General features: G+C 55.3%; 1 protein-coding gene across 2 annotated transcripts in view; it reads left to right on the top strand.

The window, feature by feature from the left end:
* ARHGAP23 (Rho GTPase activating protein 23) overlaps positions 1-20,081 on the top strand; it is a 78,266-nt gene that overhangs the window by 3,525 nt on the left and 54,660 nt on the right. Inside the window, exon 1 of one of the 2 annotated variants that reach the window (XM_045069979.1) lies at positions 4,391-4,507. The exons of the other annotated variant lie outside the window; for it this stretch is intronic. Within the exon in view, the coding sequence (XP_044925914.1) occupies positions 4,445-4,507 (63 nt within the window). The 5' untranslated portion in view covers positions 4,391-4,444. Of the gene's footprint in view, positions 1-4,390; positions 4,508-20,081 lie in introns of those variants that run through there. 2 annotated transcript variants of the gene reach the window in all.

Here is a 20,081-nt window from a genome sequence, read left to right as displayed (position 1 = left end):
TGCCAGAACCTGGGCACCCCCCCCCCCGCATCCCCTATCCCCCAGCTCTCAGCTTTGGGCCTCCTTCCTCTGCCACTTGCCCTGTGATGGCTTTCAAGGTCTTAGCCACACACCCAGCCTCCCAGGGCCCCTGCCTTCTGCCCTCATTATGGGAGGCCCCTCTTGTTTTCCTCAGTGCACTGCTTGTACAACACTGCAGCCCTGACCTAGCCATCCTCTGCTGTTTCTTGCTCTCCCTGGAATCTGAGCCCAAAGAGGGCAGGCACATTGACGGTCCCCACCACCGGACACGGCAGTTTACACGTAATCAGGGCTTAATAAATATCTTTTGCCTTGAATGAACTGGGCCCGCACATGCTTTAGAGGTGAGCATTTAGGTGGGGGTGGGTTGCTTTCAGGGGACAAGCAGAGGACAAGCTGGGTGCTGGAAAGCCAGAGTCACAGGAACAAACCTCTCCTCCCCATCCCCTCTAGTCCTGCCCTCCCGCCCTTCTCCACCAGAGGGTGCTCCTCCCCCTTCGGTGGAAGGACAGACGCTGTTCTCCAGGGTCACCACCCGGCCCACAGTTCCAATAACCCCCCTTCCACGCACTGTTTCTCCTTTTCAGCTCCCGGGGTGCTTTGAATCCATGATCAAGTGTGAGCTTCCAGTGGGGAGGCAGGCAGAGAGGGTCTTACTGGTCTCATATTGCAGAGGACGAAACAGGAGCAGAGCATGTCCTTTTCTTCAAAGACATACGACTAGGTGGACAGGAGGGGAAACTGACCCCAGGCCTTTGAACTCTGGAGTCAGTGCTCCTTGATGACAGCATGCAACTCCTAGATGGGTCCTGGGCCAGGCCTGATCCTGGCTGTGGACAGCTCTGGTCGGAGGACCCCTCCCTGACTGCCCCTCCCAACTCTTGCCTTAGCTGGAGTTGGGAAACACAGAGCCTAGAGCTTTGCAGCTTCTTCCTTCACTCAACTCATCACCCCTCCGTCTCTCTCCTGCCCAAGTCTCTCCCAGGGCTCCCCTGTGCTGCTAACTTTCTTAACAGGCCTGCCTCCACTTCCTCATCCCCAATGATGCTCTTCCTCACTGTGAAATCTGGCCTCTGCCTCCACCGGTCCCCTCTTTGCCCAAGGTACCCTCTCTGCCCAACACAGTGCCACTTCCTCGGTTCAGGAACGCCCTGGGTCTACTGATGACTTCCAAAGCTGTGTCTCCAGTTTAGGCCTCTCTTCGGAGAGACAGACCCAGAGTTTAAGGTGCTGGTCACTCTTCCACTTGGCAACACAGCTTGTGGGTTAAGTGTGTGGACTCTGGAGCCCAAATACCCGGATTCAGATTCTGGGTGGACTTGGGTGAGGTACTCAAGCTCTCTGGGCCTCAGTTTCCTTATCCATAAAATGAGGATTATAGTATCTACTGCAAAGCTCCTTTGTGAGGCTGAATTGGAATAACACATACAAAGGATGCACAGTGCCTGGCATGCCCCCTCTCCCTCAGAACACTCCAGATTTTTTCATCTCCTTCCCGCAACACCCAGCTGGTCACTAAGTCGTGGGGGCCTCTGATGTTTCTTGCCCCTGTCCTCATTCAGGGTCTCCCCCCGCTACCATCTCCCGACCAGCCGCATCTCCTTGCTGCCCGCAACCCCCTGTCTTTCCGGCTAGGTGGCCCATCGCCTCTTAAATCCCTGCCCCCTAGCCAGGCTGGAATCTAAGTGCCTCAGGCCCAGTCACTCCATCGGCATATGCCCCGCCCACGGTTCCTTCCTCATCCCTCCGTGCTTCCTGCCCACATATGTACCCTCCTTACCCTCTTCTTGGCTCCAGCCACATCACTAGAATCTGTTTTCTCCTGCCTTTGCCTATGATAGTCCTTTTCCCTGGAGTGTATTTAACCCCCATTCCTCGCCCCCCCCATCTCACCATGAAGCTCCAAAAAGCTCAAGGCCCCCTCATCCTGGAAGCTTTCCTCTGCTCCTTTTCGGAGATCTCACTACAGAGTCAGGATTGGTAAGACTAGGACCCCCACAAGGGAAAGAGCTAGGTCTTATCTCCGCACCCCCAGGGGCAACCTCCAGTCCCCCACCCCCTCATATATATTAAGATTCCCAATAATCATTTGTGAACTGAGAGGAAGGTGACTGGGCTGGGGGAGGAACTTAGAAAGAGGAGAAGTATAAGGAGGGTCCTCAGTGAGGGACCTCCCCCTCCACCCATGCTGGGCTCTACTTCCAGGAACCCCAGAGAAAGCGTGTGCCAGGCATGGAGTGGATTTGGGGGTGGGTGGTGGGACCCGGGAGTGAGACCCCGTGAGCCTGAGGGAAAGGACAGGAGGAAGAAGGGCTGGAGAAGATCAATGGGAGAGGGCCAGGACAGAATGGGGGTGCAGGTCAAGGTGCAGGAAGAGGTGGGAAGGGCAGCTGGGTGGGGGAAGAGCGCACTTTCTGGGAAGTGGGAGAGGGTGGGGGAGGTGAGCGCGGTGCATTGTGGAGGGAGGAATTCATCTGCTGGCGGGTGTGAGCTCATTTCCTCTCACTGCCTCCCGCTGTGTCTGAGGGCATCAGGCTCTGGAAAAAGTGAGCCAGGGGCACCCCAGTGGTCACCACCCTCCTCCGCCCCCCCTACAGCCGCAGTTCAGTCTGGACCCCCGGTGCCACTGCTCCCCCCCCTTACAGAGACAGCCCATTTGTTCTGAAAGGGGAGGACCCCTGAGCCAGCGTGGCAGCATCGGAACCCCTGGAGCTACAGGACAGAGGGAGGGAGAAACAGGAACCTTCTTGAAAACCAAGCAAGACAATACAGGCAGTATGATTCGTTACAGTTAGATAGCGGGAAGGACCTCTCAGAAGGGCCAGGGGCAGGGGGTGGGGTGAGGAGTGGGGTGGACAATTCCAGTTGCACATGACCTTGATGAGGCGAGGTGGGGAAGGAAGAGGAGTCATGAAGGGCCCTTCCATCATTATGAGAGCATCCCCTTTCCAAGGGCTGCCAGGGAACTGAAAAGAAATTAAATAAAACGTAAGATTTAAAAACAAGTCGGTATGTTCTTCCTCCGGCTCACAGGATTAGGGACGGCCTAGTGGGTGTCTGGGCCCCTCTTAGCCACTCCAAGACCCGAGTCCTGGTCCTGGGGAGACTTGGAGCTGGCGAGGTAGGCAGGCTTTATGAGGTCTTCTTGCCCCGAGAACGTGGGTTGATTCCCGTGGGTAGAGTCAGCCTTCCACTTTCGTTGCCTGCTTTATCCCAATCCCATTTGTATCTACCTGTGGCCTCTGCCTTCTTTTCTTCATAATCTGGGTGAAGGAATATGGGAGACCTTTAAATCTGCAAGAAGGCATGGGAAAGAGGTAAGCTGAGGCTGTAGGAAATACAGGAAGTAAGGATGTCAGTTAGACAGCAGAGGGACTTTTCAGCAGAAATGAGGGACTGAGGGACCAATTCTTCCTGGTACATCAGGAAATGGCCTGGAGGGGTCCTGCTTAGGGGCAAGGAAATAAAGAACTGGCTCACAACCTCAGGGGCTCTTGGGGCCTACCTTGGAATGAAACCCCAAAGGAAGGTTGTGGGGAGCTTGTGACTGGAAGGCCTGGCGCCATCTCTGCCCTCACTGTTGTCCACGGCAGAGCAGATCTATGGGCTGGTCCAGAAGCCTGAATCCCAGGCAGGCTGGCTGGCTGGGTGTCTGAAGGGCTGGGGGACCCACCAGCCTCTTTCTTCCAGTCTCCATTTCTCTGCCTTCTTGGGGTCCTGGACAGAGACTCTTGCCTGGGAAGAAGGCCCTAGACAGAGGGGTTAGAGCCCCTGAAGCTCCCACCTGCCCCTACCCTTGTCTGTCCTTGTCTCCACGAGTCTCTGGACAGAAGGCTCCCTAAGCCTTTTTTCCGTCTATCCCTCTCTTCAATCCTGGGTCACTATCTTCGTCTCTGACTTTCTTCTCCTGCACTCTGCACTGTCTCTATCTTGTCTCGGCCTCTGTGATGCTCTCTGTGTCTCGCAGCCGTTGTTTCTGACCACTTCTGTCTGATTGTGTTTCTCTCTGCTTCCCTTTCCTTTCCTTCTTCCATCCCTCTCTCTCCCTGTGCTAGCTCTGGGTTGGGTGCCCTTGTCCTCTTTCCTCCCCCAGCCAGGATCACCATCCATTTGGGCCTTGGGCCTGTTCCCAGGAGGCCAGCCCAAATTGTCTCCCTGAGACCACCTCTCTTCCCCAGGCTGCTCTGTCTTCTAGCTCCGCCGCCGGCGCAAAGCCCCGCCTGAGCCCCCTTTATCTGTCAGCTGCTCTGGGGAGAGGCGGCGGGTGCGCCCCGTCGGGAGCGCAGGGGGCGGAGCAAAGGGGCTGGCCCCCGGGGGGGGGGGACACTCCGCGCTCGGCCCCGCCCCCTCCGGCCCCGCCCCTCCCGGGTCCCGGCCCGCGCCCCCAGCAGTGCCCCGGCCGCAGAGCCGCCGCTGCCGCCCGATGAATGGAGTCGCCTTCTGCCTGGTCGGGATCCCGCCCCGCCCGGAGCCCCGGCCCCCTCAGGTGAGGTCGCTGGGCCAGGGGAGGGGGGCGGATCCAGGCGCTGCCGGGGAGCTGGCGCCTCAGGGCCGGGGTCGCGGCGCCCCCGCTCGGCGGGCACCGCCTGGGGCGCACGCCGCGGGCACCGCGGGCACGGCTGCAGGGAACCTGGGCTGGTGGCGGGCCGGGGGAGGGGGCCGGAGCGAGAAGTGCCCCGGGTAGGGGGGCGGGAAGGGGGAAGGCAGGCAGAGGATCGGGACGCATACGGGGCTGCCAGGGCAGAGGGCACCGACCAGGGCGGCGGTGCCAGGCCCCCCGCGGCCGGGCAGCGGGGGCGGGAGGCCCGCGCCTTTTGTCCGGGTTTTTCAGGCGGGGCGTCTGCCGCCGTTTCCTCTGCCCGACGTTTTCCGTTGGCGAGGCCCCGGCACAGCTGGAGGGAGAGGGAGTGGGGGAGGGGGTTCCCGGAGCGGGATGTCCTTGGCCACTGCAGCCGGACACCCCCCTCCCCGCGCCACACTCGCCCCCTGCCGGGCCTGACCGCACGATGAGCTTCAGGGAGCGGGTCTGTCGCTCCACTGGCTCCTGGGAGAAGACAAACGGGCCCCGGGACCCCATGGTCCCGAAGGCTCAGCTGCGTTCCCCTCCGCCCCCTCGGACTGGCTGTGGGTGGGTCTGGGTGCGGGGTGCCAGGGGCATTACTCAGCGCTGGGCTGCTTTGCTTGGGTTCTTTCATCTGCCAGCTGTTGAAGCTGGGGAGGGGCCAGTAAGGACCTCGGGGCCCCTTTGGAGCCAGCCCCCTACCTCCAAGCCTGGTTGACCGGTGCTGGAGTACCCCAACACTGCACCACCCTCCTTCCAAGTTCAAGGGTTGGACGCTGTCTGGCCAGTCCTTTCCCAGGTTGGAAAAGAAGTTGCCTCAGGGTCCAGGTTGCAGTCAAGGTCTGGGCTGAGGCCTCTTCCTCTCCTAACAAGGCTGGAGGACTTAGTGATGCTCTTCCTCAGCTGCCTCCCCCTCTTCCTCCACCTCATGCTGGAGCTGGGGTCTGGTGCTCTGCAAACTCTTTGAGACTGGTGTGTTTCTCAGAAGCTGGACATATGCTCAGTTCTCCCTCAGCCTGGAGCATTCTCTCTTCCCAGACTCTCCCTGCGCCTTTCAGCCAAAGTGTTTCCTAATTACAAACTTGAAATTCAGGATGGACAGGGGGTGGGGGTGGAGGTCATTAAGCCTGAGTCCCATGGATTCACAACCACCCCCAACCACACATACTTCATCACCACCCCCACCTTGTCCACCCCCACCCCAGGCCCAGCTCGGGGCGGATGGGGTTTGATTCCATGGGGTTCAACCCCCTCTGCCAGGTCAACAGCCTTATTCCCAAAAGTGTCTGCTCTTGCTGAGATGTGCTCATTGGCCTGCGATTTGAATCTCCATTACATAACCAGTCATTTCGCCTCCAAACACAACTCAAAGGCCCCTAGCCCCAGCCTCGTCCACTTGCTCCCAAGGTGGTTGGGTCCACCCTTACGTGGCTGGGAACTCCTGTTCCAGCATCTGAGGCCTTGCCTTCCCCTTGGGAATGGTAAGAGCAATAAATCTCTTTTACCTTCAGTGCTGGATTTCAGGACCTCAAAAGCCCTGTGGGTGGGCAGGGTGGGTATTTGGGTCTGAGACCACACAGAAATATTGCCAGGGATGGAACCTGGGTACCCTGATGAGATCTGGGCATAAGGCGAAGCTTTGGGGAAGAGGGTGCTGTTAGGAAGGTGGCTTTGGGACACCATGGGCAGTGGGGTAGGCTTTCAAGGATCCCAGTCCAGGCAGAGAAGGACTGGACCCAGGGAGAAGGCCTTGTGCTGGGCTGCCTGCATGGGGACCTCTCTGCCCCCTCATCAGACTTGCCCTGAGTCCGTGGAGAAGGGATGCAGGAGGCCCCTCTGGTTGCCCAGCGGTGCAGCGGTTTGCTGGGGATGGGAGTGGGATGAGGGATGGTGCTGGTTGCAGAACAGGGCAGGAGTGGGCAGGCGCACGTGTCCTTCATCCTTCATTGCAGGGAATACTTAGAGGGGCTGCCTGGTATGTAAGGTTGAAAGAGACTACAAAGCAGGAGAATGGACTAAGTGATAGGAGGAGGGACTGTAGTTACCAGTAGGGAGAGGCTTTCGAGCGGCAGCCTCCCAGCCTGGCCGGGAACATTCCACAAGGAAGTTTCTTCCAGGATAGTAGGGTAGGTAGATCCCCGTGACACTGGATTCCAAGCAGAGGAATCTGGAGAGATTCATAAGGGATGCAAATATATGCAAATAGACATATACCTTAGTGCCTGGAAAAAAAAATATGTGTCTTTAAGGAGGTGGGAATTGCTTTACTAATACACCTGATAGTTAAGATGTAGGTAGTAATGACTCTGGGCCAGGATTTATAAAAAATTACTTCCTTTAATCCTCACATCACCTCTGTGATGTACTGTTACTGTCCCCATTTAACAGTTGAGACCACCAAGGCATGGAGAGCTAATAGCTTGGCTTAAATCATATCACTAACAAGTGGCAGAATCTAGGAGGGAATGTGGCACTCTGGTTGGAGACTCCATGCTATTATCCTGCCATCCTGTTTTTTGAGCTTTCCCTGGTCCCACTGTCACTCCTGCCTTGATCAGGGTCCATCTCGCAGCTACAGCTCAAGAGCAAGGTGAATCTCTTGCTGGTTTGGAGCCTGGTTGCTTGTCTGGAGCCTGGCTGCTTGTAGTCACGCTGGGGCTGGGCAGAGGACTGGAGACCTCAGGCGGCCATCCAGTGTTGGTGGAACCAGCTCATAGACTCCCCCAGCATGCCCACCCCACCCCACCCCAGGCCAACCCATAGCCCTTGGACTGTGGCTCAGTTCATTGGTGTTTCCCTCCCAAAGGGGCATCAGCCCTGCTCTGTTGGCTGCAGGGGTTCAAAGGTGAGATATTGGCTTGGTCAGGGATTTGGACAAAGCCCGGTTTTAATGATCCTGCTCTCCCTCCCTCCCCAGAGACAGCCATGAATAGGGCCTGTGGGAGCTGGCTCTGCCTTTCCCCAGAACCCCCACCCCCTTCAAACAACCCGCCTTTAGATCCAGGCCCCCCTATTTCATGCGATGTGCCAGCTCTTCAGCTGGGCTGTGCCAGCCAGTACCAGGAGAGCATCTCTTCCCCCCTGCTTCAGTGGGACAGCAGGCTGATATGCCCTAAGGACCACACTTAGGGCGAGTTGGAAGCTTGGTGAGAGTGGGATTGTGACCTGTCAGAATGCGTCAGGACTAGAGGGGTCATCATGTTGAACTCCTTCATGCTCTAATGGGGAAACTGAGGCCAGGCAGTACCTAAGGTTAGGTGGCCCAGGAATGGAGGACATGAACCCGGGTGTCCTGATTTCCAGGCTCCCAGGTCTTGCTTTTCTCCACACTATTCTGTCCATGGCGCACCCTGCCCCCTGCCACCACCACCACCCCTCCCTCCGCCCGGTGCTGGGTTCTGGGACTGGGCCTTGGGACAGAGGGGAGGAGCAGGGAGGAGAGGACAATGTGCCCCGTTCTTCTCTGTGTCCCCAGCGGCCAGCACAGCGCCTGGCACAGGGCGGTTCTCCATAAATGTTTGTGGAGGCTGGGGAGCAGCCCTGCCCCTGGCCTCCCAGGGTGCCCGGCTCTCCCCCTGGCATTGTGACAGTTGGTCTGCACATTAGTCCCCTCTAACATCTTGGAGTTATTTGAGGATAAGGAAAGTAATAAAAGGAGCTACTTCCATAGTGCTTCCCACGAGGTAGGAAGCTACCGTATCACGGTCCCATTTCATTGATGAAGAAACTGACACAAAGAGATTCTGTGGCTTCCTAAGGTCACACAGCTAGTTGTAAGTGGCAGAGCTGAGGGGTGGACTGGGCCCTTCACCTCATTCCCAGCAGCCCCAAGGGTGTGGTGTTTGTCTTGGTGTCCACAACAAGGCCAGCCATGCAGCCAGTACTCAGAGAACGTTTGTTGACTGACTGGTTGACAGAATATGGAGAAACCACAGATTCCTGTAATCTAACTCTTTGGAAGTAGCTGGAGTTGGAGTCTTGGGAAGGAAGCCTAGAGGCACGACATTTTGTTATCTGTTGCGGGAGTGCCTGATCTAAACCCAGACAGGAAAGGAAAGCTCACACCCTCCTTGTTCCCCTGGAATTTTAAGGACATGGTGCTGAGCAATGGGCACATGGGAAAAGACTACAGGCAGGATTAATGAGTCTCGTTACTTTTTCATCTCTCTGGCCCTGAGATCTTCAGCCCAATGCATCACCTTGGATTAGTGAAAGAATCTGCCAGCTTCAGTTGGAGGTTCAAGACAGAGCTTGTCATGGTTCAAGGTTCTGGTTCAGGGCAGTGTCTGATTCAAGGCAGAGCTTGTCATGGCCACCCAGGCACCTTTCCTCCATGGGATGTTGTGGAATTTCTGGCCACCTCCAGTCCTAAGCCTTAGGCCCAGGGTCATCTCCTCCACCCTCCTCCAACCCATGTGCCCCTGGGCAGGGGACCTGTTTCCTTCTGACTACCCCTCTGCTCCCCACTTGCTGGTCTGAAATCACATCAGTTACCCGCCATGGCTAGGCCACACGTCATCTGCAGACAAAGACTGGCAGGGAGCTCTCTAAGGAAAAAGAAGACTCAGTGTGGAGGAGTCCTTCTTTTTTTTTTTTTTTTTTTTTTAAATTTTTTTTTTTTAATTTTTATTTTTTATTTTTTTATAAACATATATTTTTAAGGAGGAGTCCTTCTAATACACAGGCAGCCGTGACGGGTGAGAGGCCTGGGCCTGGCGTGGCCTGTTGGCACGTTGGGGGGCAGGTTGGTTGGGCCCTTGCCTCGAGCCTGTTGCAGTCCACATTTCAGCTCCACGCCTTTCTCACTGTGTGATGTGGCCCTCCTGACCAAGTTCTTTGTATTTAGCCTCTGTTTTCTTACCCCTGAAATAATCTTACCCCTGAAATAATCTCACTGGGAGGATGAAACAAGGTGATAGAGGAAAAGTGGCCGACACCTGGTAATCTCCACTGTTAGTAGCAACAATTGTCAAACAGATGAGAGTCAATGGATGGAAATGAGAATGACCTTCTTAGGGCACAACAAGGAGACGTCAGAGCCAATGAGCTGCTCCTGGAGATAATGAGGCTCCCATCAGTGGAGGTGAGCAGGCACAAGCTGCGCTAGAAAGAATTCAGGCATTGGGTGAAGTGTTGAAAGAGAAACTTTAAGCGCCCTGCTTTGGGATCAGTACCCTATGGTAGGAAGTTAGGGGAGCAGGTGAGAGCTGGTTCTTGTTGCAGGGTACTGGGGAGTGGGGGGGCAGGGCCCCAGCCTCCTGGGAACATGAGAGGTAGACTGCTGTGACTAGGGGACGCTGGGAGGCTCCTCTAAGGAGAGGGAGTCCAGGGAGGCTGCCTGGAGGAGGTGTGGAAGGGTAGCTGTGGTTCTGAAGGATGGGAGAAGAAGAAGGCCATTGCAGGCCTGGGCACGCTTGGTGTTTGAGGGGCAGGGAAGCCCCTAGGCTACCAGTCCTGAAGTCAGCTCCAAAGCTCCTGGCTACCCAATGGGGTATGGTGGTGGCAGAGGGGGACCTGCTGGCTCCCTGTCCTCCCACGCCTCAGCCTCTTCTTGAGGAGCCAGGCCTGCTCCCAGTGGCAAAGAGCTGTGGCTTGTAAAGAGCGGAACTGGGGAAAGAAAGACTTCTTATGTCCAGTGCCTTTGGGGGCGTCTGGGGGTCGAGGGAACAGTGGGGCTTTTGTGCCCAGCCTCCGGGAATCTGGCCGAGGAGGAGCTGTCTCTGGATCTGGCTGGGCCCTCAGCAGGCAGGTCCTCTTTGAAGTGACCCTTTCAAAGCTCAGCCTGAATCCCTGGGAGGGGAGACCGCTCAGGGCGGGGCTTAGGGATGACCAAGACCGGCAAGCCAAGCATGGAAAGACCCAGTGCCAGCCTCTTTGCGAAGGCAGGCTGGTAGGAGGGGTGTGGGCTGGAGAAATGTGGCCAGGCTGCGGCGGGGCGGGGGCATGTGGGAGCCATGTAGGAGGACAGCACTCCAGGGGTCTTGGCCCCCGAGTGTGGGTTAATATAGGGAAGGACAGAGTTCACCTTGGCCTTGTGCCTGGTTTCTATCAGTCCCCAGATTGATTACTGTCTGATTCTGGGCTCCTAAGTCCACAGCTGTGTCTTCCTTTTTAACTTCCTCAGGGAGCATGAGAACACCCCTTGGAAAGAATCTGTTGCCAGCACGGGACTTAGAGCCCCTGGGAGGAGGGACAGGGGCAGTCTGGCCTATTGGAGATTTTCCTGCTCCTGAGAACCCCCCGAAAGGCTGGAGTGGAGACCCCCACCTTCTACCACAGTTTCCTTCATTCTCAATGTGGAGGAAACTCTGTATTGTTCTCTAAGAGAAAGGGAGGGAGGGAGAGCGAAGCCAGCCAGAGAGGGGGCATCTTGGAAAATTTCAACTGGAGGGATCTTAAAGGCCCCCCTCCCCCACCAACCTGGCCACCTGGCCCCCGCCTCCACATTTGACTCATGGCAGAGCTGAGGCTTAGAGAAAGGCCAAGGCCAAAGTGAGGAGGCAGAGGGGGAGGGACAGTCTGAAGTGGGAGGAAGATGGAGGATGAAAGCCAGGTGGGGACAGGGCTCAGGCGGCTGAGTTGTATGTGATCCCAGGGTAGTGGAGAAGTTCCCAGAGTCTCTTCAGCTCGACTCTGCTATGATTCCATGAAAGGAGGCTGTTGGTGAAATTTTTGGGGCTGAGCAGTGGACAGTGGCACAAGACAGCCCAAGGTGAGAGCCCTACCCCACCCTGAGGCTCTTTTCTCGTTCATGGCCCCACGCCCTGACCTCTGGGCATCATGGCACTCTCTATACTCGAGAAGATTCTTCTAAATCTCCCTTTCCTCTTCTGAGGGTGTGGCCCCTGGTTCCTCCCCAAGAGAGGGGGAGGAGGGAGCTGAGCACCCCAGGCCCTGATGGGGGGCTGTGGGCGGTTCTGGTACTCTCCTGTATCTTGCACTGGCATCTGCAGAGCTGAGCCTTCATTAACTCTAATGAATCCTTGGCACCATGCCCTCCCTCTGGCCTGAAGTTTCTGGTAGGAGTGAGGGGACAGCTGGATTGAACCTAGAGCCCAGGAGGTGGAGGGGTGTCTGCAAGAGGGAAGTGGGAGGCAGGAAATGGGGGCCAAGCAGCAAGGCTGAGACTGCTGTGGGGAAGAAAAAACAGCCCCCCTTTCTTCCCCACTGGGACCTTTTCCTCCCAGATGCTTAGGTCCCCACCGTGCTGGCTGAAGGGTTAGCTTCGAGACTGGGTGTGGCCTGGGACAGTGAAGATGTTCCCAGGCTTGGCCTATACATAGAGTGTCTCTCCGCTCCCTAATGTCATGGGGGTGGGGGCAGGAGAAGGACCTGACTCCAGGAATTGGAAAATCAGACAGCGGCCAGATCTTAATGCAAACTGATCTTCTTTCATCTGGTGGCTATTTCCTATGTAGGGTCAGCGTTCACAGCTCTCTCTGTGGGTCTTGGGATCCAGATGAGTATATGACACAGCCCCTGCCCTTCATTGGTTCATTGTCTGCTTTTCCTGCCACCCAAAAGTTTCACGAAGATCTCATAACCACGTTATGTTTGTTTCTATACTGTCTGCAAGTCCAGAACATTCTTTGCTGCCCCTCGCCCAAATTATTAACATAAACGTGGCCTAGCCTAACTGGGGAGTCAGACAGAAGCAGGCACAAGGGAATGGCTTCACTGCGACATCATCTGAGTGTGAATGTGGTCATAAAGCTAGGAAGAAGGGTTTCATGGTGCAAAGAGTGTTGGGAGGGTAGAATTCCCACAGGGGTTTGTAAAAAACCAGTTGGTGATAAGATTAATCGCCTTTCTCTCATCTCCTGTTTCCAAACCTATCGTTAGGTGGAAGATTCTTTTAGGAAATTCCTTTTGATCGTTTTCAAGGGCCATCGTGTGGAGGTTGTATATTTACAGAGCCTAGAGCTGAGACTCCGAGAGGGGTAGACAACTTCACCAAAGGTCACCTAGCATCTGCATTTAAATCTACGTATTTCTGAATCCTAAGCCCGGCTTGCGGCTTGAGATCTCTGCTACATTCCTCCACAAGAGAAAAAGCCTGGAGGATACCCATCCCACTCTGGGAAGGTGGTCCCTTCCCCTGGCCCCCTCCTGAGCCTTGAAATCCAAGGAGGTGTTGATAGATATGGGCAAACCCCGCTGCCTCTTCTAAAGATGCTCCAGCTCTGAGGGAAGAAGGCTCCACTGAGGCTTGCCAAGGCTTGATAGGATGTCTTGGGGGGTGCGGGTTGTGGAGGAGAGAGAGTGGCATTCCAGACAGAAAGATCCAGCATGAGTAAAGGCAAGGTGTGAAATAGCCTGGCCTCTTTTGGCATCAATGAGTGCAAGATCGAGAGTAGAGTTGAGATTGTCAAGGCCAAGGAATGGCAAATCCTACCCCTCCCTGCCACCATCATGGCAGACCCCTCATGCCATACGAAGGAGCTTGACTTGCTGCCATAAATACTTTGGAGTCGTGGAAGGGTGTCAGGCAGTGGAGGCAGCAGACCAAGTGAGAGATGATGAGGGCTGAAACTGAAGGTAGGGGGAGAGGACAGGGTAGGAGTAGGACTTATCACCCTCTTCCCCTTTCTAGAAACTTGACATACCATCTCTTCCCCTTCTCTGATAAACCCTTCCCTGCTGTCTCTATTTTTTAAACTCCTATTCATCCCTCATTGCCCAGTTCAGATATTCTCCTTTGTAAGCCCCCAACCCTAACCCCATTTCCTCAAATATATGGGAACTTCCTCCTCTGGGCACTGGATCTTAAGCCTCACGAGGGTGTTGCTCCCTGCTTTATCTGCAGCTTCTAGACCAGGACTTGCTGATTGGATGTGCTGACTGATGAGCAAACATTCCCATAGCACTTAGTATGCATTGTGAGAACAACAACATAATAATAGGAATATTGGTGACAACTAACATTTATTTTTTTAAAGATTTTATTTGTTTATTAGAGAGAGAGAGCATGAGCAGGAGGAGGGAGAGGGAGAAGCAGACTCCTCACTGAGCAGGGAGCCCAACTCAGGGCTCCATCCCATGATGCCAGGATTATGACCTGAGCTGAAGGCAGATACTTAACCTACTGAGCCACCCAGGGGTCCCACAACTAACATTTATCGAGCATTTTGGTGCCAGACACTGCTGTGCCAAGCATTTTGCATACACTATCTCTCTAATTTTGCACAACCCCATAGGAATAGATTATTTCTGTTTTATAACTGTAGAAATCTCAGGTTAGTAACTAGTCCAAGGACACACAGCTAAGAGGTGGACAAGTTGGGGGTTCAAACCCAGATTCCTGGGGCTCCTGGGCGGCTCAGTGGGTTGAGCCACTGCCTTCGGCTCAGGTCATGATCTCAGTGTCCTGGGATCCAGCCCCACATCAGGTTCTCTGCTCAGTGGAGAGCCTGCTTCCCCCCACTTCCACTCTGCCTGCCTCTCTGCCTACTTGTGATCTCTGTCAAATAAATAAATTTTTTAAAATATTAAAAAAAAATCCAACCCAGATTCCTCTGAATCCTATTTAGGAATGCTTATTTATTTATTTTTAAAGATTTTATTTATTTATTTGAGAGAGAGAGAGAGCACAGAGGGGGAGTGAGAGGGAGACGCCAATTCCCTGCTGAGCAGAGAGCCCATAGGGGACTCCATCCCAGGACCCTGAGACCACAACCCGAGCAGAAGGCAGACACCCAACCGCCTGAGCCACCCAGGTGCCCCTGTTTAGGAAGGTTTAGACACTATGCTTTATAACCTTTTTGTTGCATGCCTGTCTCTTCATAAAATCAGGATTGTTTCATTAATTTGAAACAATCCTTTGTGGACTACTGAGCTCAGATTTGTTCAGCAATTCAGATGTGTCAAGCACTCAACAAGTCCTCTCAGGGGCCCCATTGACAACTGAGACGGCAGAGGCTTGGAGAGGGAAACCACTTGACTGGGGTCACAGAGCTGGGAGCTGATCTGAGTTCTCTTTGACTCCTCACCCTTGGTGACACCTACTCAGTAGTCCCAGAATGGGACTGGGGGCTGAGCTCTGAGGTTGGCTGACTCCTTTGGGGACACAGAAGGGGCAGGGCTAGGCCAGGGACCCAGTCTCCTGCCCCGAGGCCAGTGTGCTCCCTCATTGATGAGCAGAGGGAGTCCCGAGGCAGGCCTGAGGGCCTCGTAATTTCCCAAGTGCCAGCCATCTGTCAGACAGGTGAGCTCCAACAGGGCGGAACTGGCCTGGCGCTGGGGTGGGAGGGCCGGTGTCTTACGGCGGCAGAGCCTTACGGGGCCTTGACGGAAGAAGGTGAGAGGCCTCCACTGGGGTCAGGGCATCAGTGGGATATCAGCCATGGGGTGACCCTAAAGACCTCCAGCCGCCGGGGTGGGAGCGGTTGTGAGCCGGGGCCGGGCTTCGGCGCTGGTTCCCAGACCTGCCGAGACCAGCCAATCGGATAAGCGTGCTGCGCTCTGTTTGCATTGCTATTTGCATGACCACGCCCCTTCGCCCCGGCAGCTGGGCTTCGACTCCCCTGCGCGCCTCCCAGGCCCCCGCAGTGTTTCTGGCCCCTGATGCACGGCTGGCGTGGGCGGACTGGGGCTGGGGCTGGGGGCTGCGGGGCGGGCTGGGCCGACCTGGGCTGCCAGCCTGGCCGCACTATTCATAGCTCCGGCTGGCGTAGTTCGCATACTTGGCGTTTCTTACGTCTGGCTGGCCTGAGGCTGCCGCCTCTCCGTGCTCCTCCCTCCCTGCTCCCCTGTCCTTACCTTCTCACCCCCTCCTTTCCCGGCCTCTTCCCCCACTCCTGCCCCTTCGACCTCTCTGCCAGTCTTCAGAAATCTAGAGGTGGCCCAGCCCACAGGAGGAAACTGAGGCCCAGAGAGTGGGCGTGTCTTTCGACCTGGCCTCCAGGGAGAAACTGGTAGTAATGAGGCGTGTAATGAGGTGGCTAAGAGCCTGGGCTCTGCCCGCAGACGGACCTGGGCTTGAGTCAGAGCTGCCACCCCGCGGGACCCTGGCAAGTTCTTGAGCTTGTGGTCGGGGGAAGTTTTTCAGAAACAGTCAAGCTGAGATCTGGAGAAGGGATCTTGGGTTAAGAGAAGATAGGGGTGGGGGAGAGGGATCTGTGGATGTGGAGGGTCAGCCCTGCCTGGGTGGACAAGGGCCTGGCCAGCTGGGCTTGGGGGACAGAGGACACCGAAAGAGGATTGGAGCAGCTTCCCTCTTTTCCCCACCTCTTACTCCCTTATTCTAGTACCCCCACTTTCAGGATCCCATTCCCACTGAGGAAGGTGTGGGGTACAAAAAGATGGCCAGAGATCTGAAGCAGCCTCTGCCCTACATAGTTTCCCCCTGGAGACAGTGTTCTGGCCAATGTGGACTCTCTCTAAAGAGAGGCTCATTTATTCCTTCGCATTCAGAAACATTGCCACACACAGTCATAAATATATACACACTAACTCAAGAGTGATACAGGAATCTGACCCAGTCTGGGGTCCAGGGGAGGTGTCTCTGGGGAAATGACTTTTTTGCTGAGAACTACAGGGTGGATAGGAATTAATTAGGGTGTGGTTTGGTGAGGCAGGGAGGGAGCTGGGCAAGAGAGAACAGCATTCCAGAAAGAGCATGTGCAAAGGGCCTGAGGCTGGAACCTAAAGGCATTGGAAGTAGACCAGGGTAGCAGAATATGGGGGCGGGGGTGTAGTGTACATGCAACCTGGAGGCCTGTCCCACAGGGCCTGGTGGTCACAACTTTAAAACAATGAGTCTGGACCAGAGGAATGGTGGCAGCTTGGAAGAGAGTGGTGAACATGGTTAACTGCTGAAGGAGTCATTTGGGAAGCAGGGTCCTCTGATGGGTGGGATGTGGGGCTTTCTAGGCCGTAAAACCTCCAATTTGTTGATTCCCAGAATGCTTTCCCAGTAACTTTGTCAGGCCGGTATCCCTGAAGAAGTAAGAAAGGCTGAGGGACCTAGAGGCAGAAAAGGGCTAGGACCAGTACCAGTGGCAAGTGTGATGTACTCTCCATAGCAGCCTTCATGCTGGGATAGTGATCTCTCTCTCACTAACCCCATGTCTCCCATCGCTCAGTGCCCTGGCTCCAATCATTCCCTACCTAGTACCAGATAGGACGGGGGCTCTGAGGGGTTGGGGTGGCAAGTTGGTGTGTGTCACACTTGTCCCAAGAGGCTGCTCTGCTGTTCAATGAGGGAAGGCATGCATAGAGTGCCTGGCATATAGTAAGGGTTCGATCTTAATTTCTGCTGTGACATTTACCATGTCCCAGACTCAGGGCCAGGCAAGCAGCGGAGGGCTAGGATCTGGGGTTGGGGGACCAAAGCGATGCCATCTGTCTTCTGACTGCAGAGTCCAACCCCAAAACCATCATGGCTGCCTCGCAGACAGGAGCCAAGCAAGGTGGTTTGTCCCTGCAGAGCTACCATCCCCTGCACCCTTCCAGCTGCCTCTGAGGCAGCCTGGGCTGGATTAGGGAGAGGTTCAGCTCAAAGGCTGGGTGAAGGGATGACCTGGACGGGTTAGGCAGGGCCTGGGGTGAGGGGGTGGGTGGTTTCAGGGGTGGGGCTGAGAGCCTCTCCCTGCCAGGGAGCCCCAAGTACCCTGGGGGAGACTTTCGGAATTTGCCGAGACCTGCCCTGGGAGGGGATGTGGTCTCAGCTTGAGTAGGACGAGCTCTCCCCTGAAAGAAACCAGTGGGTGCACCTGTTGTCTCTGCCCAGGTGCTCAGACAACGGGAAAAGTTTCCGGAGAGGATTGTGTGGGGCCACAGGGAGAGTCAGTCCCAGAGCTCTCCTCCAGTGTGGTCCAGTGTGGAGGAGCAGAACGGATAGCATTTTGGAGCAGAGTCTTTGCAAGTATTCTTCTGCCTTCAGGAATGACTGCCTGCCCTGAATATGACCTAGACTGCAAAGGGGCTCTGGCCTCTCTCCAGTACCCCTTGACCAAAGGAAACCCTCCTTAAGGTCTCGCGGTCACTCCGTCCTTCTGCAGGGAACCCTGCTCTTCTGTACGAGATGGGGAGGGGTGATCCTGGGGCGTGGTAGCGGGCTGAGGGGCTTGGAGAAGGCAGTGGGGAGGGGTGGGTGGAGGGATGAAGGCACCCCGCCCACTCGGAGCTGTGAAGGAAGATAAGCATGCCGGACCTGGGCCAGCAGGGGGCTCTGCTGCACATGGGACCCGCCTGCATCTCGGACAAGAACGCGCACCCTTCAGTGGGTAGGGATGTTTTTCTTGGAGTGTTTGCATGAGAAAGCATTTGAGAATAGGGACTTGCCTCGGCGTTACGCCCTTGCGCACACGTGTGTGTGTGTGTGTGTGTGTGTGTGTGTTACAGGTGCTGTGTAAGTTGGGAACAGACGTGTGTGCTGAGGTGGGGAGGCCTCAAGGGGCGGGAACCCCACAGTCCGGCGGCTTTTGCTAGGGAAACTCTTCCAAGGTTGTGACGCCTTAGGATGATGTGACATCCCAAGAGTTGGGGTATCCATGGGTCCATCCATGCCAAGGACTTACTGGGTGCAAGGGTCAGACTCCCCTGGCACCCTGAGAGCTCCTATTCAGGCTACTAGGGCCCCAAAGGTGACAATAGGGACTCGGAGAAGGCATAACGGAGAGGGGTGGGAGAGCAAGGTTGTCCAGACAGGAGGTTGTCCAGCTATCCTGGGCAAACTCTGTGGGCAGGGCCTGCTCTTAGGCCCCCGGGGGAGACCTGTTCATTTGTCCCACCTTCTTTCAACAACGTCCTTCAGATGGGAGTTTCAATAGGACTTCATCCTTTCTGTGGTAAAACACATGTACTATGCAATTGACCATTTCCAGTGGACAGTTCAGGGGCATGAAGCACATTCCTGTTGCACAACCCTCCCCCTCACTGCCGTCCATCTCTCGGACTTTGCCATCTTCCGAAACCGAAGCTCTGTGCCCATTAAACAGTCCCTGACTTCCCCCTTTCCTTTGGCAGCCACCGTTCTGTCTTCTGCCTCCTGGCATCCAGGTAGCTCGTCTAAGCAGAATCATGTAACGTCTGTCCTTCTGTTCCCACCTTATTTCACTAAGCGTAACGTCTTCCAGGTTCATCCATGTTGTGATTTCCTTCCTTTTTAAGACCAAATAAATTGTCTCGTATGGATTTACCGCGTCCTGTTTACCTGTTCACGCACCAGTGGGTGTTTGGATTGTTTCCACCTTTTGGCTGTTGCAAATCTTGCCGCCACGGATGTGGGTGTACGCATACTGCTTTGAGTCCCCGTTGCCACTCCTTTAGGAGACATAGCCAGAATTGCTACGTCTATGGTAATTCTGTGTAATTTTAGGAGGACCAAGCCATACTGTTTTTCCACAGCAATGGCACCATTTTGCATTCCACCAGCAAAGCATATGCAGGTTCCAATTTCTCCACATCCTCCCCAGGAACAACTCATTTTTGAGAGCCTGCGGTGTACGAAGCATTCTAGTAGTACAAATCCACTTCTGAAAAGTTGTCCTTAGGAAGCTCTCAGGCTAATAAGAGAGACGTGGGACATACCCTTGAGCAGCCTCCAATCTGAGGGGAAAGACCCAGGCTGTGACCTCTGGGAGACCCTGGACAGATAATGGGATGAAAACACGAAACATAACAATGAAACCCTGTCTGTTCTCAGGGAGCTCCCAGTCTGATGGAGGAGGCGTAGCTTCTTCCCTCTGGGGAGTCCCACGTGGGCCCAGACACCAGAATGGATACATGGAGGGTGAGCACTGAGACAGTCAAGGGCCGCTGAGTGGAATAAATCAGGGGGTGGAGAGGGCTTGCGGTGGGCCCTGTCCCACTCCAGCCTGTGGTTGCCCGGGCAATGGCCCTCCTGTTTACTTTGTGGCTGGTTCCAGACTCACCCTTTTCTGCAAGTGCTCATTTCCCACCAGAAGGAAAGATGCTCTTTAGTCTCCCCTCTCTCTGCTGTCCCTGAGGAGGGGACTGGCTCTCCTGCTGGGTGGAGGCTCTGCCAGCCTGGCACCTTGGCTGTGTCCCTTGCCTGCCGGGGTCTCACGTTGCCTCCTTCCCCACTCCCAAAGGGCCAAAGTTCTGCTATGGCATTGGGGCCTTCTGCTGATGCCTCCCTGCCTGGGGGGCGCTGGGGCATGTGGAAGCCTGTAAGGGGCTGGCAGTGGGAGGGGGAGATGAAGCCCAGGTGAAGGGGTTCACCCGGGTCTGTGCAGACCTCCCTGAGTGTCTGCCCATGTTGCTGGGCCCGTGCGTACACTTGGTTGGGTTGTCGGCCTGTCTGACTGTGAGTGTGGCTGGATGGGAGAGAGTGTGAATATCCAAAAGACAATCAAAACAGTTTGCATTGCCTTGGAGGGCATTATGCTAAGTGAAGCAAGTTAAACAGAGACACATATTGTCTGGTCTCACTTATATGTGGAGTCTAAAACAAAAACAACAACAAAAACTGAGCTCAAAGATACAGAGAACAGATATTGGTTACTAGAGGCAGGGGCTTGGGGTGGGCAAAATG

This window comes from Mustela putorius, unplaced genomic scaffold (genome assembly GCF_011764305.1).
Source record: "Mustela putorius furo isolate JIRA1106 unplaced genomic scaffold, ASM1176430v1.1 tig00003962_pilon_pilon_pilon, whole genome shotgun sequence".
Classification (NCBI taxonomy): Eukaryota; Metazoa; Chordata; class Mammalia; order Carnivora; family Mustelidae; genus Mustela; species Mustela putorius.
The sequence above is the reverse complement of the archived record's forward strand: the minus strand, read 5'-3'. Positions and strand labels throughout refer to the sequence as shown.